At 34.9% G+C, this 25,006-nt stretch overlaps 1 protein-coding gene across 4 annotated transcripts in view; it reads right to left on the bottom strand.

Annotated features, from left to right (window-relative positions):
• The window catches only part of XRN1 (5'-3' exoribonuclease 1), a 120,255-nt gene that overhangs the window by 75,984 nt on the left and 19,265 nt on the right, over positions 1–25,006 (bottom strand). For all 4 annotated transcript variants that reach the window (XM_045503421.1, XM_045503422.1, XM_045503423.1 and 1 more), the window contains 12 exons: positions 23,872–23,959; positions 23,619–23,787; positions 22,497–22,564; positions 22,046–22,183; positions 17,906–17,975; positions 17,587–17,692; positions 14,743–14,832; positions 9,382–9,538; positions 7,681–7,800; positions 3,460–3,629; positions 1,649–1,769; positions 1,454–1,552 (listed from right to left, as the gene is read on the bottom strand). In XM_045503421.1, the coding sequence (XP_045359377.1) occupies positions 1,454–1,552; positions 1,649–1,769; positions 3,460–3,629; positions 7,681–7,800; positions 9,382–9,538; positions 14,743–14,832; positions 17,587–17,692; positions 17,906–17,975; positions 22,046–22,183; positions 22,497–22,564; positions 23,619–23,787; positions 23,872–23,959 (1,396 nt within the window). The remainder of the gene's footprint in view (positions 1–1,453; positions 1,553–1,648; positions 1,770–3,459; positions 3,630–7,680; positions 7,801–9,381; positions 9,539–14,742; positions 14,833–17,586; positions 17,693–17,905; positions 17,976–22,045; positions 22,184–22,496; positions 22,565–23,618; positions 23,788–23,871; positions 23,960–25,006) is intronic.

The raw sequence follows: 25,006 nt of genomic DNA, 5'->3' as shown, positions 1-25,006 counted from the left end.
ATCTACTCCATATTTCTGTGATATTACTTAACTTGGAAGTCATTCTCTCTCAACTCTCTGTATGTTATTATCATTTTCACTGGTTCCTTTTCCACCCTTTATAACTATGCGTATTTCTTAAAGCTCAGATCTTAAACCCTCAGAGTCTATTTTCTTCAGGAAATGAGCTCCAAGGCCCGAGCCATCATCTCCTTGCTGATGACTTTATATCCTTATCTCCCTCCAAGCTCCAGCTCCAGGTATTAAATTGCAGCCTTTCTGGGCTGAGGTTTTTTTCACCTGAACCACAGAACACAAAACATAATTTGACTATTTTCTCAATTCTCCCAAGAACGGTACACAGCTAATCCCACTCTAAATGTACAGAAGATAAGTTAATCTACCACATTCAAATGGATGACTTAGGGTATCCGGTCTTAGATCTCTTAATAGAACTCTTACTGAGAAAGACTGGCAGGGCAGCTCCAGTTAAATGTCTTAGCATTGCCTTAAAATTTCATCATTATTTATCATTAATCCCCTCAAACCAGAGACTTCCCACTTTAACTTCTTTATTTGGAAAACAGCAATTATTTTCTAATTAATTAGGCTGGATATCTGAGAGTCGTATTTAGTATTTTCTTCCTCTTTTCATCCCCTATGTTATATGAACAAATGATGAAACTTGTCAATTTTATTAGTCTTGTTCATCCAGATCTATTACTATTTCCACAGTTTTTGTCCTTAACACCTAACGCTTCTGTAACCACAACATCTGAACTTTCAGGCTTTTTTGTTTCTTCCATTTCTCTTTTGTGCAGTTTAGTCTATTATATTGCCACCAAATTAATCCTTATGAGAATATGATTTCAAGATAACAGTTATGGGGGGGAAAAAGTCCAAACTCCTTTTAGCCTAGTATTCAAGGTCCTCCATAATCTGGCTTTAATCTGTTTTTTCAACCTTATATTCTATTATTTCCCAACACAAGTCCTCTGCTTCAGTCAGGTTTACCTAGTTCTTCTCCTCAAATATATCACATTTACTCTAAAAAAGGAAAAAGTATTAAGAAAAATTTAAGACATACAAAAAGGTTAAAAAAATATGATAATGTATCACATATTTATTTTTGACCACAATTTCCAGCTTAAGTTATTCTTTTCAACTGGAATATCCTTCCCCTCCTTTTCTTCGCTCTGTGGCAATCTTTCTCATAGCACTCAGCTCAAGCCTAGTCTCATCTACAAGCCTGTACTTAACTCACACAGCTTATCTCCTTTTCAAAATTTGTAGAGCATTCTTTGCTCATTAGATCACAATTACATGTGTTCTTTAAAATCTGGGTAAAGGTTTCTTTATTTACTATGAACTTTTGAAATTACTACATGTCATGCCTCTTTGATAAACACACTGAAGCTAGAACAGTTTTATGCATAATAAGCACCTAATAATATACAATAAAGAAAATACTTACAAGTTCATCTGATTCTGCACTCAGTAAGATTTCTAACATCATGTTTTCTCCACGACTACTTTGTTGGAATACTTGAACCCCATTTTTCTTCAAAAAAAACTTTAAAAGAATTCAGAGAATTTAATTTTAATTCTTTCTCCATAATCACTTTACATTCAATAAGGTGAAAAAATTCTGAACTAAACAGCCACTGACTTTGTGTTTGATGTGTTTCAGAGTAGGAAATCCACAGAAATATAATGCCTTCTGGTCAACCCTGGTTATTTTGTTCTTGCTTATGTCTACACGCCAAGCATCTAATGATATTATTTTATACCTAGAAAATAAATCAAGGGATTTAACATTCATACAAATTACAAGCAATCACAGTTTTTCAGTATTCCCTAGAATTTTTTGCAAGAGTCATCCTTGCTTTTAAGCAAGGGAATGACAATTTGTCTTTGAAGACAAAGAAAATATACAGCAGAACAACCCAGATTCTTTGTTATTATTGATCTAGACCTAAATATGCCTATAGATTACTGAATGGAAGTTTTCCCCATTAACTTAAAACATATATATATATACACACACATATATATATATATATATATATATATACACGTATACATATATATATATACACGTTTATGTATATATTTTTATATATTTAATTTAGAAGCAAAGGGACATATTAAGCACATTACAAATCTCCATATCTTCCATGTTCTAAAACCCAGATGGAAAATAAACATTTCATAATATCTATTTCATCTTTCTCTTTGCTTTAACAAAAGGGAAAAGTGCTTTCCATGCCAATAGCACTCTTGCAACCATGGTGAACGTTCCTAAAACCTGCTGGTCTTGCTGCAAGAAGTGTGGCAAGCCCCAACCCCACAAAATGACACAGCATAAGAAAGGCAAAGATTCTCTTTATGCCCATGGAGAGTGGTGTTATGACAGGAAGTAGAGTGGCTATAGTGGGCAAACTAAGCCAATTTTCCAGGAAAAGGTTAAAACTACAAAGATTGTGCTGAGGCCTGAATGTGTTGAGCCCAACTGCAGATCTAAGAGAATGCTGAATATTAAGAGATGTGAGCATTTTTTTAAAAGTTTATTTATTTATTTTAAGTGAGGGGGGCACGGGCGGGGGTGGGGGGGAAAGAACACATGTGTGCCACTAGGGGAGGGTAAGAGAAAAACTGAGAGAGAATCTTAAGCAGGTTCCATGCTGTCAGTGAAGAGCCTGACATGGGGCTCAAAACCACGAACCTTGAGATAATGACTTGGGCTGAAGTCAAGAGTCAGACGCTTAACTGACTAAGCCACCCAGCTGCCCCTAAGAGATGCAAGCATTTTGAACTGGGAGGAGATAAGAGAAAGGGCCAAAATGATCCAGTTCTAAGCTTCATATTATGTTACATTATGAAGACAATAAAATCTTGAGGTTATGTTCCAAAAAAAAGGGAAAAGCATAACTGGGAGATATTCACTTTAGCTGCCATCTGGGTAAATGATTTGCAGGGAAAATGAGAGAAAAGAAAAAAAAACAACAAAGACATTTTAATGAGGAAGAAAAAGAAGAAATGAGTTTCACGCAAGAAAATATAGGAACACTTTTATTATTTTTTTCTTCTTTCCAGTTGGGCGGTTGGGAATATAAGAGGCAAAGTCATAACATATCAAAGTAGACACTGACAGTGGAAACAAAAATTTGTATCTCCTGTTGAGGTAGGAGCACAGATAAATTCTAGAGAGGAAAAATTAAAACCAAAAAAACTAAAAAACCTCAAGTTTAACAGAAGACAGAAAGGGAGAAGCAGAATCTGACCAAAGCAGAGAACCACAGAAACAATTCTGAGAGGGAGATGGTATGATCTTTTGCAAGTTGGGTGTAATTCATTATCAACTGACTATAACTATCATAAATTATTTGTTAATTCTCCAAATAGATATTCAAAAGCTTCGCCCAGGCCCCAGGGGGAGCTGCTTATTGCTGTTGTTGAAAAATTACCAAATAACATTACCTTGTGCAACAACGTTCTATGGCAGGGAACTTTTCTGGCCATGGTGAGGGGTAGGTGAACTCTGTGTCTCTATCATACCAGCACATTAGGCACTCACTATGTTGGTTTCTTTTCCTCTCTTCCTTTTTGAGGGAGTGATTACATGTTTCCATGGCTTCCAACAATCGCTTCTAAATTTAAAGATTGAAGACAGGGGTTAAAAGTATAAAAATTATGTAATCTCAACATACAGAATAGATCTTTTCCCTCAGTACACAGATTCATTATTTGTGGTCTTGAACAACAAAAATCTTAACTCTCTCTCTCAAAAAATAAAATAAAATAAAATAAAATAAAATAAAATAAAATAAAATAAAATAAAATAATGGGGCTGTTACAACTACCTATCCAGCTGGAAGAAAAAGCACATACACTCCCAACTTCCTACTATATACAAAAATATGTATTAGAGTAATACGACAATAAAAGTATTAGAAGAAAATCTAGGAGAGTATTAGTAATTTGAGAGGATAAATTCTTATTTAAGTAAGATTGAAGAAAACCTAATAGTCTTAAGGGAAAAGACATTTTTTTTTTAATTAAAAAAATAATTTTTTTAAATGTTTCTTTTTGAGAGAGAAAGAGAGGGCATGCACACACATAAGCAGGGGAGGGGCAGAGAGAGAGAGGGGGACGGAGGATCCAAGTGGGCTCTGTGCTAACAGCAGACAGCCTGACACGGGGCTCAAACTCATGAACCAGAAGATCATGAGCTAAGCCGAAGTTGGACTCTCAACTGACTGAGCCACCTAAGCGGCTCAAGACATTTTTTTTAATTTTTTTTTTTTTTTGTATTTATTTTTGAGAGACAGAGAGAGACAGAGCGTGAGCAGGGGAGGGGCAGAGAGAGAGGGAGACACAGAATCAGAAGCAGGCTCCAGGCTCCAAGCTGTCAGCACAGAGCCTGAGGTGGAGCTCGAACTCATGAACCGTGAGATCATGACCTGAGCCGCAGTCGGACGCTTAACCAACTGAGCCACCCAGGTTACCCTAGACCGTTTTAAACAATACATAATGCATGTGACAGAAGATTTATCAGCAAATCAAGAGACAAATGCCATGTTAGAAAAGAATATTCCTAACATACAAAGAATTGATAAAAATTCTTTTTTTAAATTCTTTTTCTAAAAAAAAAAGAAAGGAAAAATGAGGGAAAGGATATAAACAGGCAATATACAAAGAGAAAATGCAAAGGGCAAGCACATATATAAAAATACATTCAAATTAGGGATCAGAGAAAAGCAAATTTGAATAATGATAAAATGGCACCCATCATCAGCAGATTGGCCAAAAATTAAATGAAGCAATAATATCCAGGTCTGGAGAGGCAGAGTAGGGACTAAACATTGGTGAATCAGACTAGTCTTTTTGAAAAAAATATATAAAAAAAAATAAACATACATTCCCATTACCCAAGCTATCCCACTTTTGGGAATCTATCTTAAAAAAATAAAATCTCCAGCACCTAGGACTGCATAGACAAACAAACAAATACATAAATACATAGCTACTTTTATCACAGCATATTATGTATAGTGGCAAAAAAGATGAAGATTCACAAGAAGCTGCAAAATTAGTACAGAGTGTTCCCATGTACCTTTCATCCAGGTTTTCCCAATGATAACATCATACACATAGCCTCAAGTACATTACCAAAATCAGGATAATGATGTTAGTACAACACTTTTAACTAAAGACTTACTCAGATTTCACTGGTTTTTGTATGTGATTTTTTATGTGTACAGTGCTACAAAATTTTTATCGTACGTATGGATTCATATAACCACCACTAAAACTAGAATAAACAACTGTTACATCATCATGAAGAAACTCCTTGTTGCTCCTTTATAATCACACCCTATCCCCAATCTTCTTAAAAATTTTTTTTAGTTTTTAAATTTATTTATTTTTTTTATTTTTTAATTATTTTTTTAAATTTGTAATTTGACTTTACTTTTTATTTTTTAAAATTTACATCCAAATTAGTTAGTATATAGTGATGCAATGATTTCAGGAGTAGATTCCTTAATGCCCTTTACCCATTTAGCCCATCCCCCCTCCCACAACCCCTCCAGCAACCCTGTTTGTTCTCCATATTTATGAGCCTCTTTTGTTTTGTCCCCCTCCCTGTTTTTGTATTATTTTTGTTTCCCTTCCTTTATGTTCATCTGTTTTGTCACCCTATCCCCAATCTTCACCCCTAACAACTGCTGCATGTTTTACATCACAATCATTTTGTCATTTCAAGAATATTATAGGCAAACAGCCTCTCCTCTGTTGTCCAGCCTGGGTGACTCCCTTGGGCTGTATTCACTAAACTTCTATCTCCATAGGAAAAAAAAGAATATTATATAAATGGAACCATATAATACATAACATTCTGACTTTTTTCACTCAAGTGAATTTTTTTTCATCCAAGTTGCTTATATCAATAGCTCTTTATATTGCTGAGTAATATTCTACTAAATGGATATACTACCTTTTGTTTATCTACTCTCTCATTAAAGGACATATGAATTTTTTCCAATTTGGGTTATTACAAGTTAAGTTGCTCTGAATATTTGTGTACAGGCTTTTGTGTGAAGACAGTGTTAATTTTTTCTAAGATAAAAAATATCCAGGAGTGTGACTGCTGGATTGAAGAGTAAATGTATGTTTAACTTTATAAGAAACTACTGAACTATTTTCCAGAGTGGCCTCCTAGACTTTTAGTCCGGTAACTGTCTATGACATTTTCGAAGCATTTATAGAAAAAGTGGTATGAAGAGTAAAGCAGTAGCAAAATCCGGAAAAAATTATAAAATAAAAAATTTAAAGATCAAATCCTAGACTTTGAGTTTAATGTGTAATGAGATGAGATTTTTGGGAGAGGTCAGTGAGTTCTGTATTTGGACAGGATGTGAATTTTGGCCCAAGGGCAGACTAGCAGACTGTCTAGTTTGGGCATCTGGGTTATGCTGGTCTAATCAAATATGTTTAAAGGGGCGCCTGGCTGGCTCAGTCAGTAGAGTATGTGACACTTGATCTTGGGCTTATGAGTTTGAGCTCAACGTTGTGTGTAGAGCTTACTTAAAAAAAAAAAAAAAAAAAAAAAAAGATGTGAAAAAAATACAGTCACCCTATTTAAAATACATTGGAGAGTGACTTTCCCTCTTCTATTTTCCAAGTTTGTGTAAAAGTGGTAATATTTCTTCCTTTAATGTTTGCTAGAATTCACAAGTAAACACATCTGCGTTGAGAATTTTCTCTATGGGAAGGTTTTAAATTATGAATTAAATGTCTTTAAAAGATACAGGACTATTCAGATTAAAAATTTTTTGTTAGTTTTGCTGAATTGTGTCTTCAAAGAAATGTGTTCATTTCATTTAGATTGTTGAATTTGTTCACATAATGTTGTTCACAATATTCTTTAACTGTCCTTTGAATATATGTAAAATCTATAGGATACCTCCTTTTCCATTCCTGATATTGGCAATTCATCTGATTTCTTTTTCCCTCCCTCTTGTCCCCTTCCCCCGATCTTGATCAGTCTAGCTAGGATTTTATCAATTTTATTAACCTTTTTAAAGAACCAGCTTTTGGTTACGCTCATTTTTATCTACTGTTTGCTCATTTTCTGTGGATTTCTGTTCCTATTTTTATTTTTTCCTTCATTCTGCTTGGTCTGGGTTTAATTTCTCGTTTTTTTTTTTAGCTTTTTGTGGTAGGAAGCTTAGATAATTTATTGTAAAACCTTTTCCTTTTCTTTTCTTTTTTTTTTTTGCAATGACATGGATGGACCTAGAGAGTATTATACTAACCAAAATAAGTCAGAGAAAAACAAATACCATATGATTTCATTCATTTGTGGAATTTAAGAAACAAAACAAATGAACAAAAGGGGAATAAAAAAGAGGCAAACCAAGAAAAAGAGTCTTAACCACAGAGAACAAACTGATGGTTACTAGAGAAAGGGTGGACTGGGCAGGGGGCAGTGTGGAGAGAAGTTAAATAGGTGATGGGGATTAAGGAGGACACCAGTTGTGATGAGCACCAGGTGTTGTATGTAAGTGATGAACCACTAAATTCTGCACCTGAAACTAATTTTACACTATATGTTAACTACCTGGAATTCAAACAAAAATTTGAAGGGAAAAAAAAAAAGAATATATGTGTGTACATATAACTATTGCGGGCACTGACCTCATCAATAAAAGGGATTAGGACCACAGCTTCCCATTCCTGTTGTTTCCCATTTAGGTCAGTTTTAAAATCGGGCGGATAATATTCTATAATTGGTGAGTCTTCACTGGTCATCAAGTGCTATGGAAAGATAAAGAGGAACAGAAATAAAAGAACTAATATCAATATAACTTTTTGTTAATATATTTACAGTATTTGCTCATGTTACAGTTTAAAATTTCTAAGCAAGGCAAAACTAAATTTTTACATCTTGGAAATATTGCAATATACTTGCTATATTTTGATTTTCAACTATACGACTTCTAATTTTACTGCTACTCATCACTTTGCCATTCCAATGTCCTAGTTATATAGTAAAACCATCTTTACTCTGAATTTCAACTTTCCCTTTTCTATCTTTTGTTGTCTTACCACTTTACAAGGCTCACTTAAATTCTATTTTCAGACTTCATTTCACAGGCTGCCAACAGTCCTCTATTTTTAACCCTAAACAGTTTATTTTTGTGTCCTAATCAATTGATTTTGTTAAGTAATGTAAGGACGGTATCTAAGATAATTTAAAAAGAAAAAATTCCTAAAATCCAAGAATCTCTTCACCACTAATAGCAAAGATAAAAAGTCCAATAAAAAGATGTTCTTATCAGAGATCTTAGAGTAGATGAAAGAAGCATAAGGGTATCTTCTAAGAAATGAATATGAAAGATTATGGTATAATATTTTTTAAAGAAATAAAGTAGCATATTTCCCAGAGTAGTACTCAAAATATTTAATAACCAGTATGGCATGGGCACAGAACAATCAACAGATGTGGCTGTAAAACACCTGCATGATTAAACTGGTCAAGAGTAGTTGAATATCAATTCTTAATGTATCTGAACGTAGGGAAAAAAGCATCAAACTTAAGAGGAAAGGGAGGTCAGAGGCCAGGATGAAGGACAGATAATGTTTTAGGAAGATGAAGAATGGACCCTGACAGTCAAATAACAAAAGGTGTGTGTGTGTGTACACTCCACTTCTTGTGTGCAAGTGTGTCTATGTGTGTATACTTTAATTCTTGGGACCAGACCACAGAATTAGAAGAAAAGATTGATATCCTAAAAGAACTAAATGAAGTTTGCCCTCAGAATCAGTTTAGTAGGCTTAGTGTAACTGTGGTGACCCCAATACTCCTAAAATATCTTCCTCCCGTTATGCAAACTATATTAACTAGAGAAAGCCTTTCATTCCACAATTTGATAAACTAAATGCTTAAAACCTAAATATAAACTGAGACAATACTTCTGTCGAGATAAAGGACTCAGTAGAACCATCCCTATTCTAATAAATAAAGGGTAAAAGAACAGGAATTAATCTATAATTGTTTGGACAAAGTAAATGGCTTCACATTTTGCCTGTCATAGTTTACTTTCATCAGTGCAGAGACAAACTGAAAATGTGCTTAAAGGTGCTGAAAATAAAGAAGTCATGCTCTGAATGGTTTACGAAAATTGTATGCATTTTTAAAACAAAGCTAACTTTGTTTTAAGCTAACGCTAAATCAAGGGGTTATTTTTCAAAACATCTGTGTAAGAAATATTGTATTTGAAACTGGGAGTCAATATATTTAGCTATTAAAGAAGTGTGGATATTACATTTCTAGGCTTGGATGAAGACCTCCTAAGTATCAAAAGGGACATAAAAACATTTTAGTTTAAAACCCACCTGGTAGCACGTAGGAAGTAAATTTTTGCTAGCTGCTGGAAGTACAGCAAGAAGCTGTTCAAATGGCTTAAAAGGTTTTCCTAGTTCAAAATGGATTTTGAGTGTGCTGATGTTGCGGATATCAGATAGGAAAGGTGCATAATGGTAGGGATAATACCTGTAAAACAAAACTGAGTTTTAAACAATTGGCAACTTTATGAAACAGATCAATATATTAAATATATACTTTTCCTTATTTAACAACACAGCAATAACTCTAAAGGAAAAAAATTACCACCCATAATTTTGTCACTTGATTTAAGAAATCAGCAGTGTTAGAAAATTTAGGTCAAGTGGTGGCAACAAAAGTTATATTACCTTAATTTTCCAAGTATAATTTTACAATTTCAAAATTGGGATGTATCATGTAATTGAAGGATACATCTATATACATATATATATGCAATAAATAAATATATATACATATATGTATATACATATAAATATAAATACATATACATAAATATATATGCTATATATTTAAACATATATATACATTACATATATATACACATGTATATACGTATACATATATGTACATATATACTATATATTTAAACATATATAAATACATATACTAAATATATATACATATATAAATACACATATATATAGACATACATGTATATATATATGCACATATATGTCTGTGTGTATATATATATTAATATATAAATATAAATATATATAATGGTTCTTTTATATTGAGTGTGAATATTGAGTGTGAATCATTCTTGGACTGAAGTAATGAGGTAGCCAGAAGACTTTTATTTCAGTTATAGCATACATGAGCTGGAGCCTCTCTCAAGAGGGTAGAGAGAACAGAGTCTGAGCTCATGTGGCTGTTACTAGTCAGCCCTAAGAATGTTTATCTTTGAACTGGTATATATATTATCATGTTTGTGATAGGATTAAACCATTTAACAATCATACACACTATTTCTAACTACAGGTATAGATATTTTTACAAAGCCTTGAACACACAATTTTTGAAAAATTATAATCTTAATATTTGACTAAGTATACTACAAAAATAAAGAAATATTTTTATATTCCATAATTATGACATTTCAAAAGGATGAGAAAATTCAGGAGGTAGAATGGTATGCAGAATGGAAAATGTATAAACTTTGGAATCAGGCTTAGACTTGATTTTTGGGTATATGACTTTAAAAATATTATTTTCTAGGGGCACCTGGGTGGCTCAGTTGGTTGAAGTGTCCAGCTTTGGCTCAGGTCATGATATCGTGGTATGTGAGTTCGAGCCCCACGTCAGGCTCTTTGTTGACAGCTCAGAGACTGGAGCCTGCTTCAAATTCTGCGTCTCCCTCTCTCTGCCCCTCCCCTGCTTCTGTTCCCTCTATCTCTCAAAAATAAAATAAAACATTAAAAAAAAGATTCCTTTCTAAAGTAATAAAGATAACTGAACGTCATCTGTAAAAGTCAGACAATACTGTATATAGTGGTGAGGATTATATGAGAATATGCTTTTCAAGCACCTGGCCTTAATGTCTGATAAATAATAGGAACAGCTTATAAGCACCCTATTAAAAAATGGAAAATCAAGGATTTACATCATTAGGATGCTCTTCAGAGACGTCCTCAGAATTAAGTTAGTTATTGCAAAGATTTTTTTAAAAGGTTATTAAGTGAAATCGCAACTAATACACATAATTTGCATTGGTTTGTTTTGCTGTGTGGTGCTTTTTTTTTTTTTATATGAAATTTATTGTCAAATTGTTTTCCAAACAACACCCAGTGCTCATCCCAACAGGTGCCCTCCTCAATACCCCTCACCCACCCTCCCCTCCCTCCCACCCCCTATCAACCCTCAGTTTATTGTCAGTTTTTAACAGTCTCTTATGGTTTGGCTCCCTCCCTCTCTTTTTTTTTTCCTTCCCTTCCCCCATAGTCTTCTGTTAAATTTCTCAGGATCTGCATAAGAGTGAAAACATATGGTATCTGTCTTTCTCTGTATGACTTACTTCACTTAGCATAACACTCTCCACTTCCATCCATGTTGCTACAAAAGACCATATTTCATTCTTTCTCATTGCCAAGTAATATTCCATTGTGTATATAAACTACAATTTCTTTATCCATTCATCAGTTGATGGACATTAGGCTCTTTCCATCATTTGGTTATTGTTGAAAGTGCTGCTATAAACATTGGGGTACAAGTGCCCCTATGCATCAGCACTCCTGTATCCCTTGGGTAAATTCCTAGCAGTGCTGTTGCTGGGTCATAGGGCAGATCTATTTTTAATTTTTTGAGGAACCTCCACACTGTTTTCCAGAGTGGCTGCACCAGTTTGCATTCCCACCAACAGTGCAAGAGGGTTCCCGTTTCTCCACATCCTCTCCAGCATCTGTAGTCTCCTGACTTGTTCATTTTAGCCACTCTGGCAGGCGTGAGGTGGTGTCTGAGTGTGGTTTTGATTTGTATTTCCCTGATGAGGAGCGATGTTGAGCATCTTTTCACGTGCCTGTTGGCCATCTGAATGTCTTCTTTAGAGAAGTGTCTATTCATGTTTTCTGCCCATTTCTTCACTGGATTATTTGTTTTTCGGTGTGGAATTTGGTGAGTTCTTTATAGATTTGGGATACTAGCCCTTTGTCCGACATGTCATTTGCAAATATCTTTTCCCATTCCGCCGGTTGCCTTTTAGTTATGTTGATTGTTTCTTTTGCAGTGCACAAGCTTTTTATCTTCATGAGGTCGCAATAGTTCATTTTTGCTTTTAATTCCCTTGCCTTCGGAGATGTGTCAAGTAAGAAATTGCTGCGGCTGAGGTCAGAGAGGTTTTTTCCTGCTTTCTCCTCTAGGGTTTTGATGGTTTCCTGTCTCACATTCAGGTCCTTTATCCATTCTGAGTTTATTTTTGTGAATGGTGTAAGAAAGTGGTCTAGTTTCATCCTTCTGCATGTTGCTGTCCAGCTCTCCCGGCACCATTTGTTAAAGAGACTGTCTTTTTTCCATTGGTTATTCGTTCCTGCTTTGTCAAAGATTAGCTGGCCATACTTTTGTGGGTCCAATTCTGGAGTCTCTATTCTATTCCATTGGTCTATGTGTCTGTTTTTGTGCCAATACCATGCTGTCTTGATGATGACAGCTTTGTAGTAGAGGCTACAGTCTGGGATTGTGATGCCTCCCGCTTTGGTGGTCTTCTTCAGTATTACTTTGGCTGTTCGGGGTCTTTTGTGGTTCCATACAAATTTTAGGATTGCTTGTTCTAGCTTCAAGAAGAATGCTGGTGCAATTTTGATTGGGATTGCATTCAGTGTGTAGATTGCTTTGGGTGGTATTGACATTTTAACAATATTTATTCTTCCAATCCATGAGCACAGAATGTTTTTCCATTTCTTTATATCTTCTTCAATTTCCTTCATAAGCTTTCTATAGTTTTCAGCATACAGATCTTTTACATCTTTGGTCAGGTTTATTCCTAGGTATTTTTTTTTTTAATTTTTTTTTTTTCAACGTTTATTTATTTTTTGGGACAGAGAGACAGAGCATGAACGGGGGAGGGGCAGAGAGAGAGGGAGACACAGAATCGGAAACAGGCTCCAGGCTCTGAGCCATCAGCCCAGAGCGTGATGCGGGGCTCGAACTCACGGACCGTGAGATCGTGACCTGGCTGAAGTCGGATGCTTAACCGACTGCGCCACCCAGGCGCCCCTATTCCTAGGTATTTTATGCTTCTTGGTGCAATTGTGAATGGGATCAGTTTCTTTATTTTTCTTTCTGTTGCTTCATTGTTAGTGTATAAGAATGCAACTGATTTCTGTACATTCATTTTGTATCCTGCGACTATGCTGAATTCATGTATCAGTTCTAGCAGAATTTTGGTGGTCTATTGGGTTTTCCATGTATAATATCATGTCATCTGCAAAAAGTGAAAACTTGACTTCATCTTTGTCAATTTTGATGCCTTTGATTTCCTTTTGTTGTCTGATTGCTGATGCTAGTACTTCCAACACTATGTTAAACACAAGCGGTGAGAGTGGACATCCCTGTCTTGTTCTTGATCTCAGGGGGAAAGCTCTCAGTTTTTCCCCACTGAGGATGATATTAGCTGTGGGCTTTTCATAAATGTCTTTTATGATGTTTAAGTATGTTCCTTCTATCCCGGCTTTCTCGAGGGTTTTTGTGAAGAAAGGATGCTGAATTTTGTCAAATGCTTTTTCTGCATCAAATGACAGGATCATACGGTTCTTATCTCTTCTTTTATTAATGTGATGTATCATGCTGATTGATTTGTGAATGTTGAGCCAGACCTGCAGCCCAGTAATGAATCCCACTTGAGCATGGTGAAGAATTCTTTTTATATGCTGTTGAATTTGATTTGCTAATATCTTACTGAGAATTTTTGCATCCATATTCATCAGGGATATTGTCCTGTAGTTCTCTTTTTTTAATGGGTCTCTGTCTGGTTTAGGAATCAAAGTTATACTGGCTTCATAGAATGAGTCTGGAAGTTTTCCTTCCCTTTCTATTTTTTGGAACAGCTTGAGAAGGATAGGTATTATCTCTGCTTTAAATGTCTGGTAGAATTCCCCAGGGAAGCCATCTGGTCCTGGACTCTTATTTGTTGGGAGATTTTTGATAACTGATTCATTTCTTTGCTGGTTATGGGTCTGTTCAAGTTTTCTATTTCTTCCTGTTTGAGTTTTGGAAGTGCTGCTGTGTGGTGCTTTAAAACAAAGCCTAGCAAAGGTGCTATCAAAACAACATAAACTATCTCATCTCCTACTTTTCCCTGGGTTTGTGATTTTTCTATTTTGGTGGATGGTTTGGAAATGTAGATGGAACTTGCTGGAAGAGGAAGCATGATTATTATTACTATTTCCAGGAAAAGCAAATAATTCCTTTCTCATTTCTTTTTTACCCTTCCCAGTCTAACATTGAAATAACCCATTCTTTAATAATTACTCACTAGAACAATTTTTTCAAGTATACAATAATGTAGCAAAGAATATAATGAACAACCCTATATAACCATCACTCAGACCCAATAATTATCAAGACTTTGTCACAGCTGATTCCTCATGATAGAAAATTTTAAATCCTTAGATTTGAAGAGCTTTCATTATTGGCCATTTGCTAGGGCTGGAAGCATCTTTGTTACACAAAAGTCTTTAAAAACTATTTTCATATAAGAAAAGATTACTGGTATTTCATTTAAACTTGGCCATATGTGCCTTTTTAAAAATGCCACCATAAATAGCAATAAAGAGAAAAGAGAATCCCAAATGAGATTATAGTAATGAATCATTATTAAAAAAAAAAATCAAAACTTTATTTTTCTTTTATTCCCTCACCAGCTCCAGGACTGAACTCCATGATAGTAATAGTGCAAAATCCACTGTATTGCCTGAACATAACATGCAGCTTGATCAGCCAGGAAGTCACTAAAAACAGAAAGCATATTTTAATTATAACATTAATTTTTGAAGACAGGTCATTTATCTTTAGAGCACAATATCTGCTGATACACCCTGCCTCACATATGTTTTATATAATCACTGAATAAGTTAAAAACTGTAATCAGAAAAATTCCAAAATATTGTTTAAAACAAATTCCATTCTGTCATATTAAAGTTTTGCCATACAGTTTTCCTAAAGCGATTATTAGAAGACTTAAACCTACTGTGCATATTTATTCAGTCAGTGTACTATATGTGTGATTTAAAGTTTGAGGATATGGCGAAGGAAGCTTTCTAAGAAGTGTCACTACCACTCCTAAATAGTCAGGGTGTAATGGGATACAGGGATGGGAAACTATCAGTGAGGATGCCTGAGAAAATCACAGAAGGAATTCAAGAAGACTGTAGTATCTGGTTATAGCAGCTAGAAGATACATTGAAAAGTGCTATCCCCACTGAACAAAATTCCCTCTAATCATTTCTTTCTCAACCATAATTTAAGGGAAAATATTTCTACACACAGACACAGACAGACAGACAGACACACACACCTTGGGTTAAAACCAAAAAATAGCCATAAACCTTATTAGTGTCTGTTATCAAAATTTAGGTACAGACGCAATTAGAAATTCCAAATATTAATATTTCTGGAAAGCACACTTTTGAAAATGAAAATTTTCTCATTATTAATGAAGAAAAGCATTTTTATCACCTAACAGCAACTACTATTACATTTTGGTATATTTCTTTTCAGTCTTTTTTCCGTGCCCAGGTTTTTTTTTTTTTTTTTTTTTTATTGTAATGAGAGTATACTGTATATATGATTTTTGTCCTGCTTTTGAAATTTGTATTTAATAACATACTATAAGTATCTTTTTAAATTATTATGAACTTTTTATAAGTACCAGTTTAGCAGTTCTACAGATTCTGGAGACAGTGTTATGGCAAGATGGTGACTGTCACAAAGAGGAGATGGACATGATTATGACGACATGTAGATCATTTCTAATTCTGTACTATTATAAAAAACTGTGTAATAAACATCCTTGTGTATATAAGGATCTTCTGTGTTTAAGTTTATATTTTTAAACAGATTAATAATTAGAATTATTGAGTCAAAGGGATAAATAGTTTAACTTTTTGGACATGTACTTTCCAAATAATTTAACCAGTTTATATCCCCATCAGTAATTAAGGAAGAACACTACCATCACTCCTGGACCAACATCAAATATAACAATTTTAAAAGATTTGCTTATTTGCTAGGCAAATAAATGGTATCACATTTTAATAAGTCTATAGTTTAATATATAAAAGAAAAGGAAAATAAAACAGATTTATTAGCTATCAAATTAAGCATTTAGTGCCAACAGCAGGTATTATAGCACTATATAACTATAATCAAGGAAAGATAAGGACTAAATAAAGGGTTAGAAGCATAACTATTTTAAATGTTTTATTTCTCAAGTCTCAAAAGTCTTACATGATAAAAGTAGTTGACAAAGCTTCAAATGATCCGGTGACTTGTATTAGAATTCCTATACCTCTAGTTACTGGAGGTCAGTATGAATATAGATAAGAAAGACTATGTCTAGCCTAGAAGACAGTCTGAGAGTACATAAAGCAATATCTGAAGGCTTGGGTCTATCTCTGGGCAGACTCTAGAAAAAATCTAATACTTAGTACTTTATTATATTAAAAAAATAATAGTATAGAAAATATCTAAGTATAACACGTAAGTATGAAAAAAGATACATGGCATTTCATGAAGCTCTTATTTCACTTATAGAGAAGCAGCCTCATCTAGTGGTTAAGAATATAAACTCTGGGGGTGCCTGGCTACTCAATCGGAAGAACATGTGACTCTTGATCTCGGGGTTATGAGTGTGAGCTTCATGCTGGGTATAGAGATTACTAAAAAATAAACAAACAAAAAAAAAAAAAAAAAAAGGGAGAGAGACTATTAAATCTGGAGCCAGACAGCCTGTGTTCAAATCCTGGCTCTGCCACTCACTCACTATGTCACCTTGGACAAGTCATTTTAAGCCTCTCGATTCCTTAGGGTGTCTGGCTAGCTCAGTCAATAGAGCATGCGACTGTTGATCTTGGGGTTGTAAGTTCAAGCCCCATATTGGATGCAGAGAGTACTTAAAAATGAACTCTTTAAAAAACAAATGAATCTACTTTAAAACAAAAAAAAGCCTCTCAATTCCTTAATTTCTGTTGTAAAATAGTAATATTTTACTTATCTTACAGAATTGTGAGAATTAAATAAGTCCATATTTTAAAATGCTTAGAACAGCTCCTGGCACTTGGTAAGCACTTTATAAAATTTTGTTAAATAAAATACAAACGTGTAGTTCATACTGTGAGCTACAGTTTAAAAGTGTGAAAGCCACCATTATAGAGGTCAAGTTCTTAAGGAACTTTTGGACTAGGTAATTAACCTGGGGCCAAGCCAGATAGCCTTTGAAGTAAGTGTGATATGCAAATGGAATACGGAAAGCAAAAACAAAACTAACCATTGTCTACTTGACAATTTTTATCACAGGAATATAACACATCAGTTAATATCACCTCCAAAACCATAGTAGCTGAAAGACTGACACTACAATAATTTACATAGTCAAAGAATTCTCCTCTCCCACTACCTTAACTATCAAAATTATGCTGTTTTCTGAAGAAAGGCAAAATATGATTTTTTTCTATTTTAAAGTAAAAACATTGGCAAAAACGTACTCAGATACTACATCAACTCCCATCTTCGTCATGTAATATGTTCTTTTATATTGTCTAAACTCAGTTTCAAATAGGTCATCATCTTCAGTCTCATCTTCTAAATTATCTGGAAAAAAGGACAGAAAGAGAGTGGCTGACAATTATGAATATTCTGTTTTTCCATCTAATGCTTTGATAAATACATATCAAAGCAGATGCTTATATGCTATCACAGAAATCTGTTTTATCCAATATTATTGAATTAGTACTAGCTAAGGAAAGATTTAGTAACTCTTCTGTCAAAAAAATAACATATACTGAATACAGAGTTTGTGCTCACCTTTAGAAGTTACCACTTCTTCTCCATTTTTGTCTAAAGCAGCCCAACATATGGAGGAGCCTTCCTGGCCCTACAAAAATTATAAATCAATATAATAATTATTAATATAATTATAATTTATAAACATATATATAATAATTACATTCCATGCTCATGGATTGGAAGAATAAATATTGTTAAAATGTCAATACCACCCAAAGCAATCTACACACTGAATGCAATCCCAATCAAAATTGCACCAGCATTCTTCTTGAAGCTAGAACAAGCAATCCTAAAATTTGTATGGAACCACAAAAGACCCCGAACAGCCAAAGTAATACTGAAGAAGACCACCAAAGCGGGAGGCATCACAATCCCAGACTGTAGCCTCTACTACAAAGCTGTCATCATCAAGACAGCATGGTATTGGCACAAAAACAGACACATAGACCAATGGAATAGAATAGAGACTCCAGAATTGGACCCACAAAAGTATGGCCAGCTAATCTTTGACAAAGCAGGAACGAATAACCAATGGAAAAAAGACAGTCTCTTTAACAAATGGTGCCGGGAGAGCTGGACAGCAACATGCAGAAGGATGAAACTAGACCACTTTCTTACACCATTCACAAAAATAAACTCAGAATGGATAAAGGACCTGAATGTGAGACAGGAAACCATCAAAACCCTAGAGGAGAAAGCAGGAAAAAACCTCTCTGACCTCAGCCGCAGCAATTTCTTACTTGACACATCTCCGAAGGCAAGGGAATTAAAAGCAAAAATGAACTATTGCGACCTCATGAAGATAAAAAGCTTGTGCACTGCAAAAGAAACAATCAACATAACTAAAAGGCAACCGGCGGAATGGGAAAAGATATTTGCAAATGACATGTCGGACAAAGGGCTAGTATCCCAAATCTATAAAGAACTCACCAAATTCCACACCGAAAAACAAATAATCCAGTGAAGAAATGGGCAGAAAACATGAATAGACACTTCTCTAAAGAAGACATTCAGATGGCCAACAGGCACGTGAAAAGATGCTCAACATCGCTCCTCATCAGGGAAATACAAATCAAAACCACACTCAGACACCACCTCACGCCTGCCAGAGTGGCTAAAATGAACAAGTCAGGAGACTACAGATGCTGGAGAGGATGTGGAGAAACGGGAACCCTCTTGCACTGTTGGTGGGAATGCAAACTGGTGCAGCCACTCTGGAAAACAGTGTGGAGGTTCCTCAAAAAATTAAAAATAGATCTGCCCTATGACCCAGCAACAGCACTGCTAGGAATTTACCCAAGGGATACAGGAGTGCTGATGCATAGGGGCACTTGTACCCCAATGTTTATAGCAGCACTTTCAACAATAACCAAATGATGGAAAGAGCCTAATGTCCATCAACTGATGAATGGATAAAGAAATTGTAGTTTATATACACAATGGAATATTACTTGGCAATGAGAAAGAATGAAATATGGTCTTTTGTAGCAACATGGATGGAAGTGGAGAGTGTTATGCTAAGTGAAGTAAGTCATACAGAGAAAGACAGATACCATATGTTTTCACTCTTATGCAGATCCTGAGAAATTTAACAGAAGACTATGGGGGAAGGGAAGGAAAAAAAAAAGAGAGGGAGGGAGCCAAACCATAAGAGACTGTTAAAAACTGACAATAAACTGAGGGTTGATAGGGGGTGGGAGGGAGGGGAGGGTGGGTGAGGGGTATTGAGGAGGGCACCTGTTGGGATGAGCACTGGGTGTTGTATGGAAACCAACTGACAATAAATTTCATATTAAAAAAATAATTAAATAAAAATCTGTTAAGCGAAAAAAAAAAAAAATAAAGCAGCCCAACATATGGAGGAGCTTTCCTGGCCCTAAAAAAATTATAAATCAATATAATTATTATTAACATAATTATAATTATATAATTATAAACATATATAATAATTAATTATAATAATATATCATACTTATAATTAATTATACATATAAATCAATATATCAAGATATATTTCAAAGTAAGACATTTAACAGGAAGATTTAAAAAATATTTAAAAGAACTGAATGACCCTTTAGTGATACACTGTAAAAGTTCATTTAAAAAATAATCCTCAGGGTGCCTGGGTGGCTCAGTTGGCTAAGTATTCAACTTCAGATTTTGGCTCAGGTCATGATCTCACTATTTTGAGATCGAGCCCTGCTTTGGGCTCTGCGCTGGGTGTGAAGCCTGCTTAAGATTCTCTCTCTCCCTCTGCCCCTCCCCTGCCAGTGCATATCTGCATGTGATCACTCTCAAAATAAAAAGTAAATAAATAAAAATAATCCTCAAATACTGTGTACATGTTTTTGGTTTTGTATCACTTGTTCGCTAAGTCTTTATTATGTTGAATTTCTCAAAAATATGTAATGGGTAATTCTCATCTATTGTGTTAACATAATCTATTCATTTATAATTGACTCCCACAATTATAGACAGTACATATTTTCCATATCCCTGGATTCTGTCATTCTTTTTGTTTTAATTTTTTTAATGTTTATTATTTTTTTTTGAGAGACAGAACACAAGCGGGGGTGGAGCAGAGAGGGAGACACAGAATCCAAAGCAGGCTCCAGGCTCCGAGCTGTCAGCACAGAGCCTGATGTGGGGCTGGAACTCACAAACCGTGAGATCATAACCTGAGCTGAAGTCTGAGGCTTAACCAACTGAGCCACCCAGAACCCCTGGATTCTGTCATTTTTATAACTCTGTTATATTCTCCACTTCCAAATTTTTCTCTCATGTGACTCATTTGCTTTTCTATAGTTCTCTCATCTCATCACATTCTTCACATCCTGCCCATCTGTTTTTCCTCCCAGTGATCTTTTCTTTTATTTTCTGATTGCCTATCTACTGCTAGTGACTCTCATTAGTTCTTCTTATTCCCTTATCTCCATTTCCTTTTGTTCATCCAAACTAGGGCCTCTGCTAGTGCTTGGGCTCTTCTTCTAGTTCTTCGCATTTTGCCAGTGTCTCTAACATTAACTACATATGCCTGAAGACTTGGGAAGCTTAAGGAAGGAGCTGAGATGGGTACAGCCAGGGATTACTAATGTATAATTTTCTGAGTACACGTTCCCAAGAAGTTGCTGAGCCTGTTTTCTTAAGAGAAATAACACAGTAGAATGCAAACTGACTGCTCCTAAGTTCCAATAAGGAAAGCTAACCAATTAGGACTACACTAGAGAAAATCAGGGTAACTGCTCTTCCTGGAGCAAGAGTTACTAGGCTTAAGCCTAAATAGAACCAGTATAGCAAGGAGAGTACAGCAAACTCCTCAATTTTATCAGAAGCCCAAAACTTCAGAAGTACAGAACTTCAGAAGAAGTTTATTTTCCAAGCTAATACATATAAGACATTTTTTAGAGTTTATTATTAATGCTTTTACGGTATTAGCATATTGTGAATGATTCTATTATTCATTTACTGAGCACCTAACATTTATTAGATATTGTGCTATATTACTCTTAACCTAGCCTATTGGTATATTTTATATATAAATTATTTTTATAGAAAAATCACTGATCTAGTTAACATATCAATATTAAATGTTATATAAATACCCACATTTTACAAAAGATAACTGATTTTCTGGGCACTTATATTTAGAAGTTTTGCTACACTTATTAGTAGAATGGATGAGCAAAGAAAACAGAATATTCTTCAAGGGTTAAAAAGAATTTGATTTTTAGGGGTACCTGAGTGGCTTAGTCGGTTAAGAGTCCAACTTTGGCTCTGGTCATGATCTCACGGCTTGTGAGTTTGAGCCCCATGTCGGGCTCTGTGCTGACAGCTCAGAGCCTGGAGCCTGCTTCAGATTCTGTGTCTCCCTCTCTCTCTGCCCTGCCCCTGCTCAGCTCTGTCTCTTTCTCTCTCTCTCTCAAAAATAAAATAAACATTAAAAAAAAAAAAAAGAAGTTGATTTTTAAAGATCAGATTTAAATGATAGGATCTAATAGAGAAGAAACCAGTTTTTTTTAAATGTTCCATGGAAGAAAATAAAAAATGAAAATGAAATGAGGCAACTACAAAAATCATAAGAAGAAAAGTGAGAAGCATGGAATATCAGTTTTACCTTAACAGCTAAAAAAATGAAAGGACACCTAAAAAAACAGACACCTTTGATTTTTTCTTTTCCTTGTAGTTCTTGGCTTCTTCTGCTGCGACACCTGCTGCTTCATTGAGGTACTTGTTACCAACTTTGCTTTCAAACCACTTTAGGTCCACAAAAACTTCACTGAAGTGTTCCCGATCAAACTGTACAAAAATATTTAAATTCATTTAAAAATAACTGAAGTATGTCTGAAAGAATACAAATGAAACTTTTAATAGTTGCTACTTATGGGGCATAGGATATCAAAGAATGTTACTTTTTTATGCACATGGGAACCTCATCTACTATTATGAAAAGTTAAAATCAAAAAGCATTAAAAATAAAAATAATAGGTGAAATTATACAGAATGATCAATTGGAGTAGAAGTACCAAAACTTTTTCTTTAAGTATTATGTAATTGGTTTGTGACCATTTATAGCTACCCTGGGACAGGAAAATAATACCTAGTTACTTACATCTGACAGTTTCACAAGGTATTTCTCAAATCGAGGTAAGTTGAGATGGCCATTTTCATTAATATAACCTAAAAGGAACAAAAACTAAATTTGTACTAAAAGCTAACATTATTTTTTCAAAACAATTCCACAAAATTCTTTTTACAAAATGTTGAATGTTGACATTCTACTAATCAAGAAAAACACTCAAGTGTTGGGCAATATAACTGGTGCTAGTTTCTATGACACTCATGTGACAGTAATATAAAATATGTAAGAACTGAAGCAAAATAAATTCCAGGTTCACATAATAATCCTCCTACATTTCCAACAAGTGTAGGAGGTGAAATGTGGTTTCTTCTGGTGAGCATACCCTGTAATTAATCAGATTATCAACAGAGAGTTAGTTATGTCTTTAAGGTTCAAGTTTAAAAATGCATTTAATGCACCCCAGCGAGGATGGGGCGCCTGGGTGGCTCAGTTGGTTAGGTGTCAGACTTCAGCTTAGGGTCATGAACTTGTGGTTCTTTAGTTTAAGCCCCATCGGGATCTGTGCTGACAGTTTGGAGACTGAAGGCTGCTTCAGATTCTGTGTCTCCTTGTCTCTCTGTTCCTCCCCCACTTGCTCTCTCTCTCAAAAATAAATAAAGATTAAAAATAAAATTTTAAAAATGCAGCGAGGCTTAAAATAAAACTTATCATTAGAAGATAATTAATTCTTATAATCTAGGCATGTAATTTATATGAAAGCTGTAGGGTAGCCAAAGATAAAGATAAAAGAAAAGTATAATTATAATAGATATTAAGTTCAACTCATGAAGTTGGACGCTTAACTGACTGAGCCACCCAGGCATCCCTCTTTCCCTTATTTTATATCTTCTACTGGCTTTCTTAAATAATCAAAGGCAGAGATTAGTTAGGTATCAGTAAATGAGGCTGCTTAACTCTTGTCATTTTCTTTGCTTGTGAACCACTCAACATTATAACCTCAGAGCTTAGTGTCTTAGACCAAAAGAAACCCCCAATTTTTTTCCTACTTTAGCTGTGCATGCAATAATCTAATAAACTGAGTCACATTTTTACGGTTAGCTGAGTGAGTGCTAAATTAAAGTAGCCTCAAAAAAAATATTAAACTTTTCTTACCACCAAGTTCTGGCAAGATGGTAATATATGTTCCATAAAGAAGAGGCAGTGCATCATGATTAATATGTAAATGAGGTAGATGAGGGATAAAATCATTGCCAACAAGAAATCCCATCAAAATCCAATCATCTATTATCCTTTCAATATCATATTTAAATGTGATCTTGTCCTATAGCAAAATGGAGAAAAAGTCAACTTGTACGGAAATTCTACTTACACATTTTCTTTGTACCACAGCTATATTAATACTTACTTTCAATACTGAAAACTCATAGTCAATATACTCTCTCATTAAAGATAAGTGTAGGAGGTGAAATGTGGTTTCTTCTGGTGCGCATACCCTGTAATTAATGAGATGATCAACACAGAGTTAGTTGTGTCTTTAAGGTTCAACTTAAAAAATGCAGCGAGGATGGGGAGCCTGGGTGGCTCAGTTGGTTAGATGTCAGACTTCAGCTCAGATCATGAACTTGTGGTTTGTGAGTTTGAGCCCCGTCGGGCTTTGTGCTGACAACTCGGAGCCTGGAGCCTGCTTTGGATTCTATGTCTCCCTTTCTCTCTGTTCCTCCCCCACTTGCTCTCTCTCTCTCTCTCTCTCTCTCTCTCTCAAAAATAAAGATTAAAAATAAAATTTTAAAAATGCAGCGAAGCTTAAAATAAAACTTATCATTAGAAGATAATTAATTCTTATAATCCAGGCATGTAATTTATATGAAAGCTGTAGGGTTGCTAAAGATAAAGATAAAAGATAAAAGTATAATTATAATAAAGTTCAAATAATTGGTCTGCCTTATGCTTTTTTTGGAAAGATTATCAGAATTAAGAAAGCCTAAATAATAGATAACAGATTTAAGAAACCAGTGGTTTCTGGCCCATTTAAGGCTGGCCACGAGCAGAAAGCATACATATAAGTGAGTATATACACTTTTCTGCCTACTGCAGTACAGACAAAAGCTTCAATGATGAGGCTCCATCATTTCTTTCTTCTTATCTTTCCCTGGCTTGGTATAGGGGACTGTATTCCTAGCTATTGGTCAATACTTCAAGCTTAACCAGAAGTAAGAATATAAACTGACAATAGCATTTAAATTTTTTTTTAATGTTTATTTATTTTTGAGAGAGAGAGAAGGAGAGAGACAGAGTATGAGCAGGGGAGGGGCAGAGAGACAGGGAGACACAGAATCTGAAGCAGGCTCCAGGCTCTGAGCTGTCAGCACAGAGACTGATGTGGGGCTTGAACCCACAAACTGGGTGATCATGACCTAAGCTGAAGTGTGACGCTTAATTGACTGAGCCAGCCAGTTGTCCCTAAACTGACAACAGCATTTTAAAAGGATTATGTATCATGAGCAAGTGGATCTATCCCAGGAATGCAAGGATGCCTCAAT

This window comes from Leopardus geoffroyi, chromosome C2 (assembly GCF_018350155.1).
Source record: "Leopardus geoffroyi isolate Oge1 chromosome C2, O.geoffroyi_Oge1_pat1.0, whole genome shotgun sequence".
Taxonomy (NCBI): Eukaryota; Metazoa; Chordata; class Mammalia; order Carnivora; family Felidae; genus Leopardus; species Leopardus geoffroyi.
This window is presented reverse-complemented; position numbering and strand designations above follow the sequence as displayed.